At 33.6% G+C, this 25,068-nt stretch overlaps 1 protein-coding gene across 6 annotated transcripts in view; it reads left to right on the top strand.

Annotated features, from left to right (window-relative positions):
* The window catches only part of GALNT13 (polypeptide N-acetylgalactosaminyltransferase 13), a 666,195-nt gene that overhangs the window by 477,110 nt on the left and 164,017 nt on the right, over positions 1–25,068 (top strand). For all 6 annotated transcript variants that reach the window (XM_058548993.1, XM_058548992.1, XM_058548994.1 and 3 more), the window contains 4 exons: positions 2,821–2,987; positions 3,626–3,833; positions 6,459–6,629; positions 18,696–18,813. In XM_058548993.1, the coding sequence (XP_058404976.1) occupies positions 2,821–2,987; positions 3,626–3,833; positions 6,459–6,629; positions 18,696–18,813 (664 nt within the window). The remainder of the gene's footprint in view (positions 1–2,820; positions 2,988–3,625; positions 3,834–6,458; positions 6,630–18,695; positions 18,814–25,068) is intronic.

Consider the following 25,068-nt stretch of genomic DNA (forward strand, 5'->3'; position numbering starts at 1 on the left):
CCACATAATTCCTGTGCACCTTAAAAGTTTGAAACTCACACTTTTCTAGTACCAAGGAAGATACCCACAAGAAGATGGAGCTGTTTAATATTGTTACTGAGATATGTGCTAAATGTATGCCTCTCATATGCTAAGCAATACAACCTAATGAAAAAAGCTCCTTAGAATAGATGAAAGAAACTTCAAAGCAACAACAAACTGGTGTGACTGATTCCTAAGCAAGCATGGCAATATTGATAGAAATCTATGTCCAAATAGGTTTAAAAGCTTTTCAATAAGCTCTCTTCAGATATTAAATGGATTCCAGTGATAAGAAAGCATTATGCTATAGTTTATTTGACAACATAGTTTTCTTTCCTAGTAGTACATAAAATCACAGTGTATCTTACTAGAGGTGAAACAATAGCTTTGATAAAATACAGACAATAATACCAGTTCAGTGTATCGCAAACCCATTAGAAACCATGAAAATAATAGCTCTTATTCATACATATTTATGCACTTGAGATAACTGGATAAAATGACGTAGAAAATGATTAATGTGTAAAGCTTAAGAATTACCCTATAAATTATAATATTATTATACAAAGTTTTCTTTGCTAAATAACTGTTTACATAGGAAGAAGAGGAAGTTTTAGTAAAAATACCACATTTTGTCTTTACGCTACATTAAATATTGACAGAGTGGAAATTTTCTCTAAAGAAACATAATAGCTGCATTAATACTAAATTAGTTCATTATAACTTTGTCACATATAATGAATATAAAATTAACACATGTGAATTTTTTTAACCACAAAAATAAAGCATGATAGAAATAGTTTAAGAAACTGGGTCTAAATATCTGCTTTTAGTTTGATATTTAAGTGATTTATCTAAATTAATATCTCAAACATTTTTTCTTTGTTGACATTTAGTGTAACATACAAAAAAATATAATTTAAAGGTAATCCCTTTTTTCCAAATGATACTGAATAGCACTTCTAGACTTTATCCGTGGGTTAAACCAGTGGTTGTTGACTGTTGGACTGCTTTCAGACTGTTTTTCCAGCTTTGCTTCTTTACTGATGATGATAATTATCTTTACTATACTTTTTGCTTAGCATGCAGAGGTGATGTGATGTTTTTATGAGGCAGAAGAATGGAATTTTGAGGAAAATTGTGGCAAGCACCTGCCGTATCAAGATGGCTTTCTAAGTTCGTTTAGTGATGAGCTGCCTGGAGAGACAAGTCAAATGGTGATGAGGCATATGGAAATCATTTGAATGTTGCCACCAGAATGGGAAGAAATGACTATGAATCAAAATACTTTTTCGTCCAACATGTTGATTTTCTTATATACACAATATCTTAATAGTGTGGATGCTTAATGAATGTTTTTAAAATAAATATATTCTGAAAAAAATGCCATAGTTCAGGTATATGTACATTCTTATCAGGCTATGTTGCAGAAGACTTCTCTGAGTAGATGGTATGTTAGACTTTTTTAAAAGATGATTAAAATCTCAACAGGCACACCACCAGTATTTGTTTTATTATATGCCTTCATCTCCCACATTTTATTGGATTTTTTTCACTTACCTGTGAAGGAAACTAATTTTAACAATGCTAATTTTGTGTCATGTGTCAGGTTGCTCATGAGTGGCAAGAAGTATCTGGTTCATTTTATTTTGTGGAATGATTTTAATTCTCTAGCTCTTCAGAATATTTTACATGAAAAAATAACCTAAGATAGATAAACTTCTTTTCCTGTTCTGGATACTCTCAGTGACATTTTTGTAATATTCTATAATCGTGCTGATTTAAAATTACGTGATAGAAATGTCTGAATGTTGACAAGTTGACAGGGGTAAGGACAATTTGCATGTTAAACTTGAGATGACCACCTAGAGCACTATGCATATTATTTATCCAAATGTACCTTTTTAGATGGATTGCTTGAAAAGTAAAATCTGGGCTTCTTTGGATTTTTAAGCGAAATTAAAAGTTTTTCTCACGACATCAAGTTCTAAAAGTAATGACGACTACAGTGCAGGCCGTTACTAGTCAGTGTGCTCCGGAGACCAGCAGCACCTGAATCACCTGGAACTTTTATAGACATGCAGAGCCTCAGGCTGCACCCAGACCTACTGAATCAGAATCCGTGTTTTAACAAATCCCTAGGTGATGCCTATGCACATTAAAGTTTGAGAAGTACTGGTAGTCTACTCCCTTTCTGAGCTCCGATTTTGATTATGTGGTACTAATTAAGAATCTACAAAATGCATCCTCGCCCCTAAACCTTCTCTTCAAAGTTGACGTGGTTTATAGCCTTCTCAAACAGGATGGAAAGCACACACGACTAGATTTTAGAATAGAAAAATAAGCTCAGTGTTACATGCTTCAAAACCCTGTGGACATACGCCTTTTTATGTTCTTATGACTTTTTGAGCTATATAATTCTTTTTTTCTAAACAAAGAGTAAAATTATATCCACTAAATGAATTCATCTGTCCCTGTTGCACTTGGTCTTCTATCTACCTCTGATAGTCTCAGAATGTTATTTTAGCTTTCTTAGACTTGTGGAAATCATGCTGCTTTGTTCCCTGCAGGAGTTAAAATAAAATATTAGTAATTACACGTATTTAATTTTCAAGATGCCAAGTGATTACTCACAGCATTTAGAAAAAGGAAAATGATTTTAGATAATCATAAATTTTTTTTTTTTTTTAGGAAGGGGCTTTCAAGTCTAAAGTTGTGTTATTATGGATATTTTTTATTACAATGATCAGAATGAAAAATGAATTTATGAACATGTCCCTCTTCTTTCCTCTTTTCCAGATGCAAGACAAAGGTCTACCCTGATGAACTTCCAAACACAAGTGTAGTCATCGTGTTTCATAACGAAGCATGGAGCACTCTCCTTAGAACTGTGTACAGTGTTATAAATCGGTCCCCACACTACCTACTCTCTGAGGTCATCTTGGTAGATGATGCCAGTGAAAGAGGTATAAATATTTCTCCTGTATATATTTTTTAAATCAGAAAACTTTATTATAGTCAAAAAGATAGCTGGGCAACGGTCTATATTTTCCTTATAATTATACTAATCCTGAAATCACCTATCAAATTTTCATCAATATACCTAGTCAAGGCCAACTCTAGTGACAATTAACTAGTTCTTTCAGTTTCTCTCAGGATTCCATTTGGCTCTTACTAACCTAAGAAATCAGCCAAAATGATTCTCAAAAGTGTTTCTTTTCTTTCCAACTCAACTGATCATATGATTGAGCATATATGTGACTCTGTGGATGCTTGTCATTTTATTCTTTCAGTTCAGACAAATGCAAAATAACTTGTAGCTGAGGAGCCAGCATTTTCCAATGTGACCCAGGTTCTAAATTAAAGTCTGGTATATTAACTTGCTATTTTATCCTTATCCTTGCCAGCCAAGTGACAGGGTCACAATGAACTGTACGTTAATTTACTGATGAAATCTCTATATCTTTATTTCACCTAATGCAAAAAATGTTGACAGGAGTTGGCCACCATTCCTGTGTGTTGAATTTCCATCTGGGCAGGATATCTCTGCTATGTCTTAAAACAGTTTCAAAACTTTCTGATAAATTCTTATTACATGTTACAGATTTTCTCAAGTTGACATTAGAGAATTATGTGAAAAATTTAGAAGTGCCAGTAAAAATTATTAGAATGGAAGAACGCTCTGGGTTAATACGTGCCCGCCTTCGAGGAGCAGCTGCTTCAAAAGGGCAGGTCATAACTTTTCTCGATGCACACTGTGAATGCACGTTAGGATGGCTGGAGCCCTTGCTGGCAAGAATAAAGGAAGACAGGTAAGAACTCATGTGTTATGTCTGCCTGGATTGTGACTGAACCTGTTAGGACAGTTCCAGCTCTTCATCAAAACTTCTCTTCCAAGTTGCTATTTTCAGAAGGTTATTTCCTAGGTTTTAAAAAGGTGGTACCCTCCCTTATTTAATAAAGACGTTGGCTTATTTATGCTGAACATGAATATTTGAACAAGAAATAGTCAAACAATTCAAACAGTAAAAATGTGTTGAATATTCATTTTTTAGGTGAAGGAAATCAGTCCAATGTGAAATAGTACAGGATTTTATAAAATACAGTTTTAAAACACCTTACTGTATCCTCACTACCACCCTGTGAGGTAGGTAATGTAGATGTTCTTAACTGTACCTAATAATAGGGAGGAATGAAGAAGTTAAGTAGTTTGCCTCAGTTATTAGAAGTGATGGGAACAATTCAGTTCTTCCCATTCCTAGACCAGTCTTCACTCTGCTAGGTCACTGCCTTTATGCAAAGTGTAGTTAAACCACCTTGAGGATCTTAAAAATAAACACACACACACACCCCCTATTGAAGTGAAATCATGATTAAAGAAAGACATAGAGAGCACAGCTATAAGAATAAGTTTAATAATTTAAACAATAGTACCACTTTGTACATACAAATTGTGAAATCCGAAAAATTGAGTAATACTTTATAGAAATTAAAAATCCTCATAGATACCTGCAATTCTTTCTGATGATGATGCTATGAAGTACAAGCTCTTTTGCAAATGAGTATAATTCCTAAGCACTGCATGAGGACAACTGACATTGAATGCTGTCTGATATAACAACAAAGCATTGCATAACACCTTACTTGCATAGTCATTTCACCTACAGTAGAAAGGTCTTTCTAGAATTGAAGTTTTTAATTAAGCATCCAAGATAGAGGCTGCTTAGTATGAGCTAGCCCAGGTACATCACATAAACGGCAGGATTTGGTACTTGCCGGGAAGATGGATGGAGGCTGTCAGTAAAATGAACCATAGCAGTTGAAGAAAGCAGTAGGAACCTTTTAGTCAACTGAGTGTAGTACATGGCTAATGACATTTTCCCACTCTGTGTGTTGTACAGTACCCACAGGAGGGTAAGACCAGCAAAGTAAAATGAGCTTGGAACATCTTAAATGCATTTCCCGGCAAATTTCCAACATTATGCTGCTTTTTTATACATGTGTTTCATATTCAACTTAGTGAGTTTTTAATATAATGTTGTTTCAGTGTGGTTATGCATAGGTCATTTATTTTTTAATCTAACAACATATATGGATTGTACTTGCATATAATGAACTCTAATGTCTTGTCTTGCATGTAAGTTCTAAAGTTGCCATAACTGGATAATAAAGTTCTGTTCAAGGTTATTAGACCTAATTTCATCTTCCTACAAATTAAATCTTTAAATTTAATGAAGAAAGAGAGAAAGATATTGATTTTGTAGGGACCAGAGTCACCAAGAAGCTTTTCCAAGGATAGGTGAATCATATTGATTTTAGAGAACTCTAAGCTTTGGCCAATTGTGTGGAATATAGGACCCAATTGAAAATGGGTGTTGGTGATACTGGTGCTACAAAACTAGAATGAAAAATGTACAACGTTTCTTTGCTTTTCACATCGATGAGGGATTCAAAAGCATATTTCCCTTCTACCAAATATGAAAAAACAAGCTCTACTCTGGAATTAGCTACAAGCAATGCAGTCTTGGGTAGACCTGAACATTGACTGTGGGGATGACAGAAGGTTGATACCATAATAAAACACATGAGCCAGGAGTAGGGGTAGACTGGAGAAGGCACAGCATGGGTTAAAAGAGTACCTAAGGATTTCCCATATTGAAAATTTTCTTACCCTGAAAAGCTACCTTCCAGAACACCAGATTTCCTGGTTCTTCCTCTTACTTGAAGAAAAATGGGTCATGGGATAAAACACCAGAAACTGAAGTTGCTTGTCTTTCCCTATCTTAAAATATGCGGATTGTTACTGTAAATTCTGAGGTCTAGGGTAGTTCACTCAGAAATTGTCATGACCCTGATATCTTTAATAGGAAACATTTACTTATACTGATAGATCATGATTTTTATTATTGCTGCTGTTGATGGATTTTTGTTTGTTTGTTTTTCCTAGTAGGTATTTTCTCCATGAAGATTTTCTTAGAACTATCTCTTTAAACTAACCTTTCCCCTTTGAGACAAACTACCAGATCTAATTTGCCATCATCCATTCTGCACTCCCTGCGTGCTAGTGCTTTGCAGTGGGCTACAGATAAAATAATGTGTAATCTCAAAGCCACTCACTAATCATGCTGTGGGTGGAGGTTTTATGAAAAATAGACCATGTTCATCCTGCTGAGTTAGTACTTAGAATGCATTTGGAAATCAGCTTGAAGATCAATTAGTATATTTGATTAGATTATACATGATACTATAAAGTAGACTGTAACAAAGATGTATTAAAATGAAATAATTCCATAGAGAAAAAGGATAAAATGGAAATAAAGGCATGTTAAAGTTACAAAATAATTAAATTTCAACATATTCACAATATTGAGTTTGAAGAAGCTAATGTAACATTTAAATTATTATTTATACATAAACTGGTTTTAATTTTTCTGCAGGAAAACAGTTGTATGCCCCATCATTGATGTGATTAGTGATGATACCTTTGAATATATGGCTGGGTCAGACATGACTTATGGGGGTTTTAACTGGAAACTGAATTTCCGTTGGTATCCTGTTCCCCAAAGAGAAATGGATAGGAGGAAAGGAGACAGAACACTACCTGTCAGGTATGTAGATCATATCTTCCAAAGGATAACATGTGTGTTCCTATAAATACTTAAGGAATATTATAAATTTATATTCTTATTTTTAAGCCTTTTAAAGTGATATGCTTTTTATTCATATATGCATATGTATTATCACCTTTTACATGGTCATCTAAAAATCAATGTTAATATTAAATCTAGTTTAAATTAGCACAGATAAATTTAAGTATTGGCAGAAGTGTCCAATTTCTTTTGAAACTTTGTGTATTCTTAGATTCAAAATATATTTATTGTGAATTTTCTATGTGACAGATATGTACTAAGTCTTGACATCTCAGGTGGATGTACATCTTACCTAAATCTATATGCTTTATAATAGAGGTCTTCTCACAATTGAAGTAACCAAAAATGTTTTGGTAAATATTTTCAATTTACCAGCCTTAAAGAACTATCTTCGTTATAGATACAAAAGAAGGATTCATTTGGAAAATTTTAATATATAATATGAAAGATTTATTATTTGTTCTAAATTGTTTAAAATAGCTACTTAATCTGAAATATTTATTCATGAAATATGTATACGCCCTTAATACAAAATAAGAAATATTTTTATTTAAAGAAATTTATTTTATTTAAAGAATATTTAAAGAAATACATCTTTAGTTGTCTGGATAAGCATTACCCACTTTATTAACATAAAATTATCACCTTCTTACTTTAACATATTATTGTGTACCTCTTACCTGCAACCAAAAATTGATTTCCTGAACAATACTTTGGGGAGGGAGTTCACTAATTTAGCTCTTTAAAGATGAATATGGCAAATCATCATTTATTTGGAATAACAGAGAAATACCCTAACATTGTAAAACACCTAACCCATTATCTAAACAAGAATGTCTCCTAACCTACTGAGGGAACAACTTATCCATTGTCAAGACTAATTATATAATGAATTAATTAAAACTAAAAACTCTCTAGTGGAAGAAGACAGCTCTACTTGTTTGTTATTGAACAATTAAATATTGAAGCTGCTAACCCTCTTAGGGAGATAATACTACATCAAAGAGAAAAATAAAATGTGGCTGCGAACAATTGCATAAAGAAGTGAAATCATAATGTCAGTATTTAAAGTGTAATTTAGTAGTCCTTAAATCTTGCTGTAATCTTCACATTTACCAAGTCTTATTGATCCTTGCCTTTAAAAACTTGACGAAATACAGTGGCTCATGTTACCATTGTTTATGAGAAATCCTATTTTCCCAGATCATGGTTTCATTTAGTGTTAGCTAACTTTTAAACTTCAGATCCCAAGTGAAAACTATCAAAATACTTGACCAATACACTCAAATACAGATAACGTGTTCATTCATTTGAAAATGAATTTTTAAAGAATGTGTGTTTGTACTCATTTTTTTTTAAAACATTGGCGAAAGATATGCTTTATTTAACTTTATTTTCTCACAGAGTCACAAGGTAGACAATTGAGAGATAGCCAACATTCATAGTAAGAAATTACTGATCCTATTCCTAAAAGTAAAGATCCTCACAGAAAATTGGCCATTATTTCTCATCTTTCATTAACTAAAACAAAAGATGAAATATCCAACTTGCTATATTTTAACCACAATTATGTGGTTTTATTGTAGTAACATGCAGAGCTGATAAAATCTATGTATATTTTATTTGTTTGCCTCAGTAACTGCACAGTATTTCACGTTCTAAAATGCTGAGGGAGCTGGAACAAGAGAAACAGAGAAACCTTAGTCTTTGCTGAAGTTTCTCGATTTTTATGGCAAAAGGTTAATTAATTCGCTAGCTGTTGTAACAGCCTGAAGGTAATTTTCATTAGCATAGCTGTAATGTGAACTTTCTTTGTGCTTGTAATCTATTAGTTGAAGATGTGATCATTTTTCTCACATTCATGCAAACAGATAAATCATTCTAGGTGTAAAAGATAATTTTTTCCCTACTTGATTAACAGAATTCTGAATAGCTAAAGTGATTAAAATGAGGTTGAAATTTTAGTTTTCTTTACAAAATGCTTCATTTAAAATGTCAGTTATGACAGAACTTTCTAGTGACTATAATTGGCTAGTTAGTCACCATTTAGAACTATAATCATGCATCTGCATATATAGAGAACCAACTTGAACTTGTGACCTAACCTTAGTTATACCACATTTAAAGTACAGTTTATAATGATTATATTCATTATTCTATTATCGACCTCTGGGCTTTGATATTTTCATTTTGATAATAAACGGAGCTTGTGAAATACTTGATATTTGTAAAGTTATGAATATGGACTAATAGCATACAAAATCTTGAACGTTTAGTTTTTCTTAATCAGTAAGCTGATCCTTGACATTCTAGTAGTCAAATTATATGACTTTTCAGGAATATCTCAATTATATGTCCAAAAAGAGTAGTGAAATTGTTAAACCAGAGGTCATAAACCAGGAGCTTGTCTGTTAATTATGCTCTGAGATGTGTATTATTCAGCCTACATAATGTTTTGCATTTTAAAAAATTACCGACATTTTAAAAATGAGATGTTTTAAATAAAAACCTGGATTTCCAGCTATTCTTGAGAAGTCAGATCTTGCTACAATGGTCCGGTATTCCTACTGGCACCATCGGATGGAGTTAAGCAGAAGCTGCCCACATAGAAATGGCGTGAGAGTTGAGCCCAACCCCCCAACTCCTTTTTTGTGTGTCCCTGACCCTGAGGCTGAGAATCAGTTGCCCTTTGTTATTATTTTTGCAGTTGGAGCAATATTTTTCTATATCTCTGTCCCAATGAAATGTGAGAGAAATATGCTTATTGCAACTAATCAACTTCACATATTATCTTTATTTTCCTGGCTGTAATCTTTTAAATTTGTGACCCTTGACTTGGAAGCTACTGCCTGGGAAATGGCTGAGGTTGAAACTCATCAAACACATTTGCCCTGTATAAATATGCATCTGTGTTACCTAATGGAATAGGCAACTAGTAGCATAAGCTATCTGATAGTGCAAATAATCTCCCAGAGCATTTAATTAGTTTGTGGGTATATTATACATTTCTTCTAATACATATAACTTTTGAGTTCATTTAGTTCAGGCTAAATGAGTTTGATTCCATATGCAAATACACACTGTTGAGCACTGTGCTAGGTTCTGCACATAGAAAGATGAATAAGTCAATCTCTGCTCTAAAGTTGCTGACTGGCACTAGCCATAGGTGTGCTGGACTACAGAAAGAGGTCAGCATTAAGTGGCTAGAGTGTGGATACACAGGAGTTAAATTACGTCCACTGCTAAAGTGTTATGTGCTTCTGGAAAAGAATGAGGCTTTAATCTCATTGATTGCTTTCGTCTCTTAATTATGGCCTGTAAGTAACCCTCAATAAATAGTTATAAAGAAATTACCCTCTACTTTAATTTCTCCCTGATTAAAATAGATTTGCTTATTAAAACCCTACAGGTTATTTATCAAGTCTCTTTAACTTTCTTTACCCTTTATGTCTTACCTTACAGACTCTTTTACATTTAGTCATTATTAATATTATTAATATGACTTCCTTTATTCTTACTTGGAGTACCATGTTCAGCATCTTCCTAAAGTAAAACAGGAGAGTTTTAGATTTTCTTCAATCCTTGCCATCATAATAAATCAAACATAGATGTAATTATGAGGTTTTATTCCTGACATATTTTACTAACTTTGATATCCGCTTTTATTAACGCTTGATCCCATACATTTATTTTTTTCTCAGTTGGAGTTAGGAATGTATAAAGAAGACCAATTAAATTACATAACATTATTAATAACATCTCAGATTATAATTATTGTGGCTTTATTGTGAAAAGCTCATAGAATGTTCATATATATTATTTCCTGCATCCTTCTAATATGATATCATAGAAGAAGTATTGAAGCTGGCTTTGGAGGGTCTGGGTGTTGTGTTAAGCTCCTTCAATTGGGAGATTATCCAGTCTTCTCAACTATAAAATGAAAAATTATTCTCCCTGCCTTGTTTAACTTGTGAAGTGCTATAAAATATTAAACGAGACCTGTATTTGAAAGGAGTTTTTTAAAATTTATTTCTGATAACATAAAAGAAATATGTTAATATATTTGCGTTGCAAAGTTGATGTGACAAGTACCTAAAAGTATAAAGAAGCAGAACATGAATGAGCCACCTCTTAGTATTTTGTTATATTTCCTTTCAGAGCATTTCTTTCCAGATGCATTTCTCCACAATTTAAAAGTTGATGTATCATGAGTATTTTGCTATGCTATTATTTTTTTTTCACAAATTAAAATGTTCATGGCTGCTAATATCTCAATTATTTACTTAGCTCTTGCTCTGCTTTTTATAATCTAAAGTCAATTAAGTTTGTGTACACTTTATTTTTTGCCAGTTATGTCTTTTGATCTACAGTTTTTGCATATAATGTGGTCTTTTTAGAATTATGCAAACAATATGAAATTTGTTATAATATTCTTGATTCCTTCTGCCAATTTGATTTTCCCTTGAAAAAATCATCACTGACTCCAATTTATAATTCCCCTAGTAAGTATAATAAATTAAAAACACTTATTTTATTCTATAAAATGTTATACAAATATAAAACAACATTTCTTATTATTTAATAGCAACTGATAATATATTTCTTAATTTTCATCTGTCAGATTTTCTCAGTCCAGTAAAAATATACTTCTAAATTGGAGGAAAGAAGCAGAGAGAGATGATCTCAAAGGCTTTGAGACACTTCTTTGCAATAGGAGATACTAAAGCAACAGCACAGGGAAAGGTCAAGGTTGTGAACAGAACAAAGACTTTGAAAGAAAGCATTGAACTTTGGAATGTTCAACTATTCAACATTCTTGCCTACTCATGTGAAAATCTAATATATGCTCATTTTGAGAGAAAAAAAATCCCACCTCAGATGGAGTCTGTGAATCTACATTCTTTGGAGAATATAGCATGGTTATATTATATTACTTCCTAATGGTTTGGGGAATAATTTACAAGACTTCCCTAGCAGTCTGTTGAGATGAGAAGAAAACAGAGGTAGTACAAAAAGTTTTTAGAGTGATGAATTAAATATCACATTTATATGCTGAATAATTTTATCACATTGACCCAAACACTTTAAAACATCTGATTCCAGCTGGTCCCATTGTTTATTTTGACCTCTCTTAAGCATGAAATGGAAGTAGAAGGAAAGATTAAAATTTGCATCAGCTACTACACATCCTCTTGGAAGCTTAGGGTTTTATCAGGTTGTGAGGATTATGAAAAAGGATTAAAGAAAAAGGAAACAATAAGTATTCCTTTTTTAGGAATATAGGTCTTTAAGCACTGTTTAAGATATTTGATTCCGATATTTGTTGGTAAATTGGTTCTATGGCAGAAAAACAAGCCATTTGCCCATACTAAGCAGAACTTTGATTTTTTTCTTACCCTGTAAAAATAGCTTTGAACCTGTTTGTGTTCCACAGACTCTACAGGATTTGAGTAAGCTTCCTTGCTCAGACCCTAAGCCAGCATAAACTCTTAAAGTAATAGTTTCTTCTCTACCAAAAGCTGAATCTTCTCACCCAAACATATGTTCAAATGAGTGCCATAGTGTGCAATAGTCCACTAATCTTCCTATTTTTTCTCTGTAAAAACCTTTAATTACATTCAATGTTTGATTATTCATCATTCTAATAAAAGGATAGTTATGCCTTTGCTTCCTTTCCTTCTCTTCTCTTTCTACATTGAGTACAGTGGACAGAATAAGGAAGGAAGGAGAGAAACTCTCAGCATCTAATTTTCCTTTGGTTTCTAAAACTGTAAAATGGTTAACCAAATGAAGCCATTTTATTTTATGGTCTTAAAAAAATCAAAATTATGTGACTATTTCAGCTATTCATGCCTCACATTTGTGTAAATAATGAAATATTTATGTTTATCATTTTTCTTTATTATGGTCTATAATATATGAAAAATTTTATTAATACAGAGCTAAACACTAACAGACTAGACATTGTGTTATTTGACCATTGCATAGAACAGCCTAAAGCTGAGCTATAGTCTCTCAAATCTTTAGATTTTTTCCCCCCAGAGACCTTGGTTATTTGCCAAGTAAGATTACATAGAATCCTGATATATCAAAGGAAAAAATTAGTAAGAAATGTTGTTTCACTAACTTTGAAAGAAATTCCTTTGAGGAGCAATAGTAAAATTCACAGAAAAACGTGGTCCATAGATTTGGAGCTTGAAATCAGGAAAAGTGTATTTCTAATTAGCTACCTCAAATATTTTGCTATATAAGTTATATGGATAAATTGAGAGATGACTGACTGGTAGATGATTAGATAGATAAATAGATGGATAGATAAAAAGAAAATTTTCTTAACTAGGTCATTAACTCCTTGAGGGGTCCTTGAACAAATCATTTAAACACATTAAACCAACTAAATTTGACCAAATCTGTAGGGATTTTAAAACTTAAAATATTACAATTCTATTAAAAATTAATTGGAATCTGAAAACAATAGAAATAAAGCTGATTATAATCTTAGCAAACAGATGTTTTCCTCTTCCTTATTAAAATCAGTATTTAAAATGTATAGTAATTGCTTTATGCTGGTACTCTTCTAAGTGTTACATACATTAACATATATATCCCCATTTTATAGATAATTAAATTAAGGCACACAGTTTAAGTGGCTTACTGAAGATCACACTGTGGAGTTGAGTTTTGAAGCCAGACAATCTAGATACAAAGTCTATATTCCTAAAAACTAAACTTGGCTACGTCTTAGAGTTTCCTTATTGTCTACCTAGCTTTTCATACACAGTGTGAAATACAGGACATATTGTCTTATTGGTGAAAATGCAGGCATTGCATTTTAGCATTACTGAATAATCAAATGTATTCCATCACAATTTCTTTTGATTTACCAACTTCTGGTGAGAATTTTCAGTATTTTTCCATGTCAAATGCTTACTTTTTTGAAGTCCTTTACTATTTGACATTGCTACAAATCTTTATATATTTAATTCTAAAATATCATCAAACTAAGTCCCCAAAACCCCTACTAGATGATAAGGTCTTTTAAAAACCTGGAATCAGTGAAGGCATCTTTGTTACTCATCAGTTTAGCAGATGTGAGCAAGGAATTTCTTTTTGTAATTTCAGAAATAGAATTGCAGGTAATTTTAACTTTCAGAAAGATTGTTTTGTGGCCGTGGGGTTACTACTACTCATTTGTTTATTTCGTTTATTCAATAAATATCTATTAACAGTCTAATAGTATTAAATCAATATACTGGCTATACTTATAGAGGTGGTAAAATGTATATAGAAATAAATAAAATACTCAGTGAGAAGTGATAAGTGCCTTGAGAGAGGCAGCGAGAGAGTGCTATAGAAGGAAGTAGAAAAGGAAGATTACATCCAGATTGGAGGGAGGGGGGTTGTACTGAGGGCAGGCTGCATGGAATATATACCTTTTGTGTTGGCCTAAGAATAGATCAGGTTTGAACACAGAGGAGTTTGCAAAGGGAAATCCAAGTGACAAATGGGTGTCACTTGGAACAAATGTACCAAGGTGGGAAAGTGTGAAACATCTGCTGGTAACAGCTAAATGCTTAGAACACAGGGACATAGTTAAAAGGAGTGGAGGAGCTCATTGGATGGTGCCAGATCACTGATGCCAGGATAAGAAGCTGGAATTTATTCCTTAAAATAGTTTTTAAACATCCAGTTAACATTTTTGCAGGAGTTTTGATTTAGAGAAATTAATCTGACTGTGGTTTGTGGAATAAATTTTGGAAGCAGCAGAATCTAGAAGCAAGAGGATTCCATTAGCAATGGTTAGAAACAAGAGGACTAAAACTGCATAGCGACCATGATAGAGAACAGAGATAAGAGCCAAAAATACTTCAGAAAAGAATAGGAAGTATTTGGGAAATGATTGGATGAGGCACAGAAAAGAAAGATGCTGAAAGGTGGTTTCATCATCTTATATCATGACTCTGGAAGGAAACAGAGGACATTGAAAGAGAAGCAGATGTGGAAGGGGAGGCAAATTCTCAGTTCTGTTTTACAGACACTGAGCAAAGTCAGAACGATTTTTTTTTTAAGAAAACATCTGGTGAGTAATTGGAGAAGTACAACCAGTGCAGAGAGAAGTGAGAAAAGAAAACACAGATTAGGAGTCAGCCTCACAGAGGCAACAGTTTAAGGCATATGATGAATGAGCTCGTACAGGTAAAGAGTAGAGAAAGAGAAAAGTGCCACTCAGAGACCCTTGGGAGGACTACATTTTGGGATAAGAGAAGATAATTATTAAGTGCAAATGTCTACAAAACAATATTATGATGGTATATTTTACTCATGCCACAGATGTGAAGCAAAGAACTTGACTAAGATCTGACAGCCAGCAAGAGAAAGGAAGAAGAAGGGGCATCAATAAGAATCATAAAATGAACAGTCAAATTGGTAGAAGGAAAAACCTTTCTAGAACAATGCAGTGGCAGTCAGAGGTGAAAAGAATTTCAAGCAGGGAGGCTGAGGAATTGTGTTAAGTGCTTTCAAAGGAAGAAGTTAAGGAAAGGCTATTGAAGTTCAGAATCAATGGGGCCCTTTCAGAAAGAAGTTATTGTAGAGGTGGGAGCAGGACCCCAATTCTATTTAGAAGGTCAAGAGGAGTTGAGGGAGTAGTAGAAAGTATCATTTCAATCAAGTTTCCAGCGAAGCGAATAGAAAATATATATCCCTAGTTTGAATGAGTAGTAGGATGGAGTGAAGATGTATTTTGGTTTAGGATAGAACTTAATTGAGCAGTTTTGTAAGCTCAAGGGGACAATCTAGAAATCAAAGGCATAAAACATAAATGTGATAGTCAATGAGCAAGTGGCTGAAAAAGTAGTCAGTAAAAAGGCGGCTGAGGGCAAAAGAGTGAATACTAGCCCACAATGAGAGGAAAGGAAATATTCTTTCCTCTGAGACAAGAGGAAGAGGCAACAAGAAAATACATATTGAGATAGAGATTGAGGGAATTTAGATTTCATAATTGAGTGAGTTTGGATTTTATGCATTGCCTTAATCTTGAGAATAGTCCAGAACTTTTAGAAAAGATTCAGTTAAAAATGAGATAGGTGAACAAATAAATATAGATAACAGGGTTGTTGGCTGTTTGTGGACAAAGCAGCAAGTTAATAACATGGACTTGCAGTATGACCAGTTGACCTCATCTTATTACTTTTGCAATGATTCTCTGGGTCTTAAGAGCAGAAGTGGATGAGATGAAGGTTAAGTTTACCCAGGCACAGATATTTACAAAAAGAGAATTGGATCAGATAAGGCAAAGACAGAGAATCTAGGGTACTAAGTTAGTTTTTCACTGACATGCCAGAATCTCAGAAAGGAGAGTGGGAGGATGGAAGCAAACAATTCCTGAAAAGAGTTATTATATGAGAATATGGAGTAGCTAAGGAACCAGTATCACCAATGAAGGATAAAAAGTAACTTCCACAGGATTGAAATGGGAGGGGCTCGAAAATAGAAAGTTGTATTCAGAGAGGCAGATTTCAGTGGTCAACATCTTGGAGATGAAGTAGTTCCAAATGATTTTGAAATCCAAAATGTGAGTGTGTGTAGGGGGAGCTTAAATTAAGTGAAGGGCACTTAAAACTTTTATTTGAATGATGAACGTCAACAGCAACAACAAAAATGTGTCACTTAACTGTATTAACTGTTTATTATGTGCCCGGCACTGTGCTACGTGCTTTACTTTTATTAACTCCGTTCATCTTCACCTACTTACTGTGTGGCAGGTAATGTTCACAGCCATTGGGCTGATTATTTTTTCCCCAACAAAACTGAATTGGTTGGTTGGTTTGACATTGTATGGACACAACCTTAAAAAGCAAATAAGCTCAGCTAATTCAACTATCATCAAGGTTTTTAATTTTCTTGGAAGCCTAAACGCTTCAAGTTCACACAGGCATATATAAATAGTTCATTAGGGACATTACAAAGCAGTTAGCTTAGAACACAACATGTTGCATAGACTGGCTATGGCGGTAGATATTATTTAAGGCACAGTCTCTAGATGGTTTGAGAGAGCTAACTTGTCATTGCAAATACAAAAAAATCTCTCTAGGAGCATCTGTCTTCAGACAATACACCAATTTTTTGAGGAATTGTAATTTTTAAAATTTTTTTCTCACTTTTCAAGTGAAACTTTTTTGAGTCATTTTATGTTAAATATATAATTTATTTTAGCCAATTATTATACATATCTCACATATTAATAAGAATTATGATCAACTGTGAGATGAAATTCAATATGTGTATTTAAGTGCATTAGAACTTTTATTGGTAAATAGATAAGTGGATAGGCACTCTGAACTGATCGTTAAAAATGTATCACTTAACATTCTTAAGCACTTGGTTGCATTATGATAGGATAATTGTAGCAATTTTTGTTCCTCATTTCATTAAATTGACTGTCTGGCACTGTAATACCTTCTATATAGTTAGTATTGCCATTAGAGTTCCAAAACCCCAATCAGGTAAGGGTCGTGGCTACTCCATAATTACCGTCTGTTTAGCTTTGTTAGTATTTCTCATTATAACTCAGAAGGTCAATGATACTGTTCATGATAGGTACCCAGCAAGATTGGAACTAATAAAACAGCTCTGAGACTAAAAGCGAGGCCCTGCTACTCCAACTGATGGACAGTTAATTACCTGAGTATAAAACAATGAGAGCACTGGGAGAAATAGGGAACTTTGCAATATGGTAAATATCCAAGTACAATATGACTTGGGGGTTTTTCAGTGAAGTACACTGTTCAATTAGAAGACATGAACATATCTGTGGCATGAAGAGAATGTAATTTCGAGAAAAGCAAAACATTTGGTTTTTTAACAGTTCAGACTACGTGGATGAGAATTCCAAATGTAATTACTAGACCTGTGTTTCTCATCTTTAGCAGCACATTAGAATCACCTGGGAACTTTACACAATACCAAAGGTCTGGCTCCACCCCAGACAATTAAATCTGTCTCTGTGGAGAGTGGTACCCAAGCATGGAAATTATTTTTTAAAGGTGCCTCAGGTGCTGCTAATGTGCTAAGAAGGTTGAAAACCACTATACTACAACTAACATTCAAAAATAATCATTGCCAGTATAGATGGATCCATTTGTGAACAGCTAGAATTTTCTTTTTTTAGTTTTAATTCTTACTGCTTATATAGAAAGAATTGTAGAGTTCACACATTAACCATCGACATTAATCATTTTAAATTAATTAATAATTAATTGATCCTGTTAAAACAACTGACCTCTTTGTTCCTATAGAGAAATTTCTAATGTGAGAGCCAAAAGACATTTATTCCTAGGAAAAAGTTTTAGAATCTGTGCCAAATGTCCTTCTAAACCTCTGAATAGCATTTGGAATTTATGTTTATCCATAGGGTTCTATGGTTAATTCTATCATTTTAAGTAAAGAGAAGAATAAACAATTAGATGTAAAGCTCTTATGTTAAAAAATACTTAGGTAGCTATTCTTAGATACTTACTGCCTATAAACATTTTATAACATTTAATATTTTTCATATTTAAATAGGCTGTAGATCTTTTCATAGGGAAGCCATTTCCACAGGATTTTCTAGAGTTCACATTAAAATGATTTATAATTAGGTGACAAAAGATCACAACTGGGAGTTTCATGACGAGTTAATCTCTTCAAGAATAATGCTAAGAGCACTAAATTCTGTTCACTATGCCTTTCAGAAAGATTGTAGACGCCCCAGTCCTAAGTGGCCAGTGTTCCTTCCATGTATCTATTTGGTCACCTATAAGAAAAACACATACTAACCTAAATTGAGTTTTACAGAAAATGTGAAATAAAATGCTATTTATTAATTTTAAAACCTCTTACATCTTGGCTTTATGTTTCCAGTTTGAGATTTTTTAAGTACCTTTTTTTTCAATTTAAAGTGTCTCAGATATATTTGCTATAGTATCGTTAAACGCCACACATTGTTTTCAAAAGATATTCTTTTCTTTTTGTTTTTTCAACTAGGACCCCTACTATGGCTGGTGGCCTATTTTCTATTGACAGAAACTACTTTGAAGAGATAGGAACTTACGATGCAGGAATGGATATCTGGGGTGGAGAGAATCTTGAAATGTCTTTTAGGGTAATTTCATTTTACTTTATTTTTTGATGCTGAACATACTATGCTGTAGCATGCACATATCAGACCCAGTGATTTACTGTCAAATCTTTTTTTGTGAAGCGATGCAAATTATTTCAATACTTATTTAAAGCTTTGCTAGAGTCCTTTTGCATGCAATATTTACTGTTAAATGGGAAATTATAGGTATTTTTAAAGTTTTCAAAAATAATTCTTTTGTTCATAGTACAAAGATATTATTAGGGCTTTCAATTTTTGAAATGAAGGGTTTTATTTTTTATAAAGCATTACCGTGTAAAATCACTTTGTGTTTTTGAACTGAAATTTGGAAGTGTTTATGTTATCTGAATTTGCAAGTGCTGCCTGAAGTTGTTATAAAATAACTTTGAGAATGACCTGTGGTCATAGGAATTCTGGATAATTCTGCAAGAAACATGACTATTTTTCACAGTCACAGACATTATTGTTTGATGAATTAGTTTGAAAACTGCAAATTCACTTCTTAAATGGCTTTCTAAGTAAATGAAAATTAAGGATTAATCCTGCATATATATGACATTAGGAAGCATAAGAATAATTTTAAGATTTTATTATATTCAGAAACTTAAAATATGGACACATAAATGTGTCCTTCATGCTAAGAAATGATAAGTGCTATCATACTGTTTTTTTCTTCAAACTACACATATTATCATTTTTTTAAATGAATTAATACTACTGTTGTTTTTTCCTTCCTAGAATTTAACACTTTATTGTTTTAATGAAATTATTAGATTTTAGATATATTTATCTATGAAGTTCAAGAGTTATACCTTTTAATTTCTCATTTAGAAAGTAAAGTGGTTTTTCACTAACATAGTAAAATAGTTTTTATTTTGTGTAATAAAATGTCAAAATTGGAGAAAAATAATTATTTTTGTTTTATATAGTATGGAATTTAGAAGACCAATTTGAAAATAAGAATTACTTTGAATTTATGTGATGTGGATTTAGTGGATCTTGGATACTCTGAATTTTGTACTCTGAAGCAATAGAAAGGCTTGTCATAGAATTTTTTTTTTTTTTGCCTATAAACCTTCTTTATAGCCAGATGTCTAAGAATATCATTAGTTAATGGGATTTTGTTATTCTTGTATTTGCTTATACACTTATAGTCTGATGGAACTTGTCCCACAAGACTCAGTCCCATACTCAGGAATGTCTTCTTGCTGTCAGGCCCATGAATACCTCTTTGCACAACCTTTGGGGACATTTGGGGACCCAAACTTGTTACTCAGTATAGTTCTCAAGATGAAGAAAATAAGGCATGCCAGTTAACAAAAAGAAGAAGAAAAAAGATAAAGAAAGAAAGAAGGAAAAGAAAAGAGGAAGGAAAGAAAATATATTCAAAAGCTTAAAAACAATTTGCTGTTACCGTTAGATGCGATGATGAGAGTATTTATGCATTTATTAACCAATATTCCTTGGCTGCTGCACTGGGATTACGTAAGAAAAAATAATCAACATAGCAATCCTGCTATTATTTGTAAACCTACTACATATCTTTTTTTCTTCTTTCCTAAGATTCTTATTCACCTCTTTTTCCTCCACCTGTTCAACTTAATTCTCTGCCAATGGATCCCCCTTATTTTCATTACATCGCTCCCAGGTTGAATGGATGCTCTTTATCCATCCATTTAGTCGAATAATGTAATAAACCAGGGGACCGTGATCAGGAAATGCAACAGAAGTATAAATATATCAAAAAGACAGATTTGAGAATATGGTAGGTGATGCAGATACCAGGGGTATGGAGTGAATGCAACTAGTGGCCATAAAAATGATCAGATCCCTAGAAAATGACACAGGAGTTTTTCTGTGATTGGTTGTTTGAGATTATTAAGAAATAAAGTACTCATAAGTGACTGTTTTTCAAATGTTTTAAAACATATCATTGTCTTTAGTTTCCATATACTTTCAATAGAAACAAAATATATATTGTGCTCTTTATTTGACTCTTTATTCATGTTTTACTTTCCTTTCCATGATACAAATATGAGTGTTTGCTTAATAGTCAGTACCCTAGCTGAGGAAGATATTGAGTAAGAGAAAATGCTGTAACAGTACTTTAGCAACAGAATGAGACCCCCCTCCCCAGAGTAATTTTATGAAAAGATGTGTGACTTAATGAAACGGGAATATGTTGAGGATTTATAATCAGAAGACTTGAGTCTAATACCCAACTCAATCATTATACAACAAATATATGGAGCATATAGTATGTACTTTACACTTTCCAGATGCTGAGGTTACAAAAATGAATAAGGCGTGATGCTTTTACTCTCAAAGAACCACATTCCTATGGGAGAGATACATAGGTATTATTGAAAATAAAATGTGATCATTTCTTTTATAAATTCATGTATGAGGTTTTCTTGTCTCTGTCATGTTAGTATAGGCAGATCAGTTAACCTCAACTGTGAAAAGGTGATTATAATGATAGTGAAGTTATTATTGTTTTGTAGCTCTGGTCTATGTAGGTTTGAGGGTAAGTAAAACACAGAAATCTTAAGGACCTGCAAAATATTAGGATTCTGGCTGGCCCTAGTAAGCCAATTGAAAGCAATGCAGTTTTGCAGATTTGTTCATAACAGTATCACTTGATCTTTGAAGACCAGAGTATTGTAAGTACTGACAGACATTTGAAAATTTGATGAAAACTATAGACCTCCCGAGAAAGATGCATCCAGTCCCTTACACACAATAGGTTTGAACACAGTTTCAAAAGGTTGAAGAATCTCTTGAAGTCTCAGGATAAAAATCCTTGGCATATAATAATAGTGAATTCTAATATTTATAGAGCCAGTAAGCAGAATAGTTAAGAATTGAATCCCAGCATTCTGAGACCAGTGGCTTTGCTGCTAACTACTACACCACTACCTCCCCATTAAGATTTATCCCTCCATTACATGACAGTCCTAACAGCTGATTGTGTTATCAGGAGGGAGGGGAGAAACTAACATGCAATTGTGATCTTCCTCCACAATTCTGAGAAGGTTGTCTCATCTAGTGATCTTATCTTCCTCCTATAGGCTTTAGCCTCTTTTGGCAAATAATATATGTCCACTAGCAGTGAGAATATGTACAGGCAGATCCTAATGCTCCTGAAAACTTAGTGTCAGATATTGCTCTCCATTCCACTACACAACAATCATCAAAATAACATAAATCCTAAGAACACTGCCTAAACACAAATGTTAATATATTTAACTGGTATTTATTGAGTTCTTACTTAGTAGATGTGGGGGGATACAGTAGTGAACAAAACAGAAAAAACAGTGTGTCCTTATGGAACTTATATTTTAGTGAAGGAAATAGACAATAAACAAAGAGAAGTAAAATATATTAATATATTAGTGATAAGTGTGAACGAGAAAAAATAAGGAAGGAAGAGGAATGTGAAAGGGTAGATGTTGGAGTTTGGTAAGGGTTGAAATTTTAGATAGGAAGAACTCAGAAATGAATATCCATATAAAATAATTGATGACAAAATGAACCCAGTATAGTATGAATTTCCCATCAAAAGTATCTTCTATCTTGAAATAATACCCTGATGTCAGCATAAGTGCCACCCAACCAGCTTCACCTAGAAAGTCCTTGCCTTTCATGAGCAATAGCACAGGAGCAATATTCCCAAGAGTGCACAATATTTTATCCATTTTAAAATGAGTTAATCTGCCATCTTTGAATCAATTGAGATCATGGGAAAAAAGAGTCAGAAGGCAGCAAGAAGTTCAGAAGCCTTTCCCACTGCCATGAAGGGTGGACTAATGGTTACAAACATGGTCTGGGAGGCAGGCGGCCTGGGTTCAATACTCAGCTCTGGCCATTATTAGCTGTGTGAGTTTCGGTAAGATAGCGTGTCTCCTAAGCTCTAGTTTGTTAGAATCTAGAATAGGAAAGATTGTAGCATTTTCCTGATGTGTTTTGGGGAAAGATTAAATAAGATTGTGTGTATGGTGCTGAGCACCCCACTTACCACACATGAAGTGTGTCATAAATGGCAGCTGTTATTGTTGTAGTGGTTATAAGCTGTGCAAATTTGAGCAATCATGATAGTCCTGAGCATCACTTAATAACAATCTTGCCCTTAATAATATGGCCTTGGCCATAGATAATCAAATGAGAGAATGTACATGAAAAGCCCTTTAAAATCAGAATATGCAATATTTGTGTAAAGCACTACTGCTCTAAGTATTAGTCAAGCCGTGGTTCTCAAACTCCCCTGCCCAGCAAAAAGATTAAATTTTAGAAAAGAATAAAACACTTTCTTTTTAGACAGCTGCAACATCCTTTGAGATAAGTACTGACATCCTAAGAACCTAGAGTGTAAAATGTTTACCTACACTCATAAAAGCCAGGCCTGGTGGTCTAATATTCAGCACTCTTACTACCACAGCCCAGGGTCATTTCCAGGTCAGGGAACCACACAACCCATCTGTCGGTTGTCATACTGTGGCAGCTGCATGTTGCTGTCATACTGAAAGCTGTGCTACTAGTTTTTCAAATACCAGCAGGGTCACCCATGGTGGACAGGTTTCAGCAGAGCTTTCAGACAAGGAAGAAGGCCCTGGCTACCCACTTCTGAGAAAAATGGCAATGAAAATCATTGGAGCTTTGTCTGATATAGTGCTGGAAGATGAAAGGATGGTGCAAAAAAAAAACAAAAAAAAAGACCAGTAAGAGTTCCACTCTGCCCTACACAGAGTCATTGTGTACAGGATCTCTAGCAGTCAGAATCAATTCGACAGCACTAACAACACACCCATAACGAAGTTAAAATAAAACAATTGAGTTTTAAAAAAAAAGAATATAGCATCTAGATTTGTTGTAACAGGTTTCGATTTACACACACAAACACAAACATAAACAAATAAAGAAATGAACAAAACACATAAAATAAAAGTTTCAAGACTTGGAGAGCAGGTCATGATGGATAGTGGTCTCTGAGAGAGAGAAAACAAACAAGGAGAGCCCTACAATTGCCTCAGCTTACTCCCTTGAGAAAGTGTCTAGGCTTCAGCAACAGAAGGGGGGACCTAGGCAATCCTAGTGGACTCCATGAGTTTAGGAGATGGAGCTGAGTGTCTGGGAAGACCAAGGCAGCTAGAGTTTGATGTATAGAGTACTGGAGAGGAGAGAGCTGCACAGACAGAGAACTTGGGAAATATTGAGTGCTGATCAGCGCATTTGTGTGAGAAAATGAGTCAAGTTCCAGGAAAAAAACTCAGAAAGATTAGAGGTCTCATTGCCCAGTGCTCACTAAGGACAAACAAGTGGGTGTACTCTCCAGCCAGCTGATTATGGGGTGTGGGGTAGAATAAATATTGGGAAACTACATAATACCCTTCTAAATAGCCCATTAGTCAAAGAAGAAGTCAAAAGTGAAATTAATAATATTTTTAACTGAATGAAAATGAAAACACATCATATCAAAGTTGGTGGTGCCACTAAAGCAATACTTAGGGGGAATTTATAGCACTAAACATCTATCTAAGAAAAAAGAAAATAAGAAAGACCTAAAATCAATGACTTCAGCTTCCACCTTCAGAAACTAGAAAAAAGGAGGAGAGTAAACCCACAGTATGTAAGAGAAAGGAAATAATAAAGATCAAAGCAGAAACTATGAAATATAAAAGAGGAAAATTTTAGATAAAAGCAATGAAACCAAAAGCTGTTTTCTTGAGAAGATCAATAAAATTGATAAATTTCTAGCCACATTTAACGAGAAAAAGAGAGAGAAGACACAAATTACCAATACTGGGAATAAGAAATGTGACATCATTATGGATTCTATAGATATTTAAAGGATTATAAAGTAGTATTATTAACAGCATTATGCCAATAAACTTGACAACTTTGATAAAACCTCCTTAAATACACAAATTAGCAAAGCTCACAAGAAAAAATAGATCAACCAAATAGCCCTATATCTACTAAAGAAATTAAATTTGTAGTTTGAAAAATTCATTTCACAAAGGAAACTCCATTGGCAAATGACTTCACTGGTGGATTCTACCAAATATTTTGGATGGAAATAAGAACAGTTCTATACAAACTTCCAGAAAATTGAAGAGGAAATTCCTCTCAACTGACTCTATGAGGGTAACGTTACTCAAATAGCAACACTTGACAGAGATGTTATAAGAATGGAAAGCTGAAAACCAATATTCCTCATAATTATCCTATGTAGATGTAAAAATTCTCAATAAAACTTGA

This window comes from Diceros bicornis, chromosome 10, assembly GCF_020826845.1.
Source record: "Diceros bicornis minor isolate mBicDic1 chromosome 10, mDicBic1.mat.cur, whole genome shotgun sequence".
In the NCBI taxonomy this organism is placed as follows: Eukaryota; Metazoa; Chordata; class Mammalia; order Perissodactyla; family Rhinocerotidae; genus Diceros; species Diceros bicornis.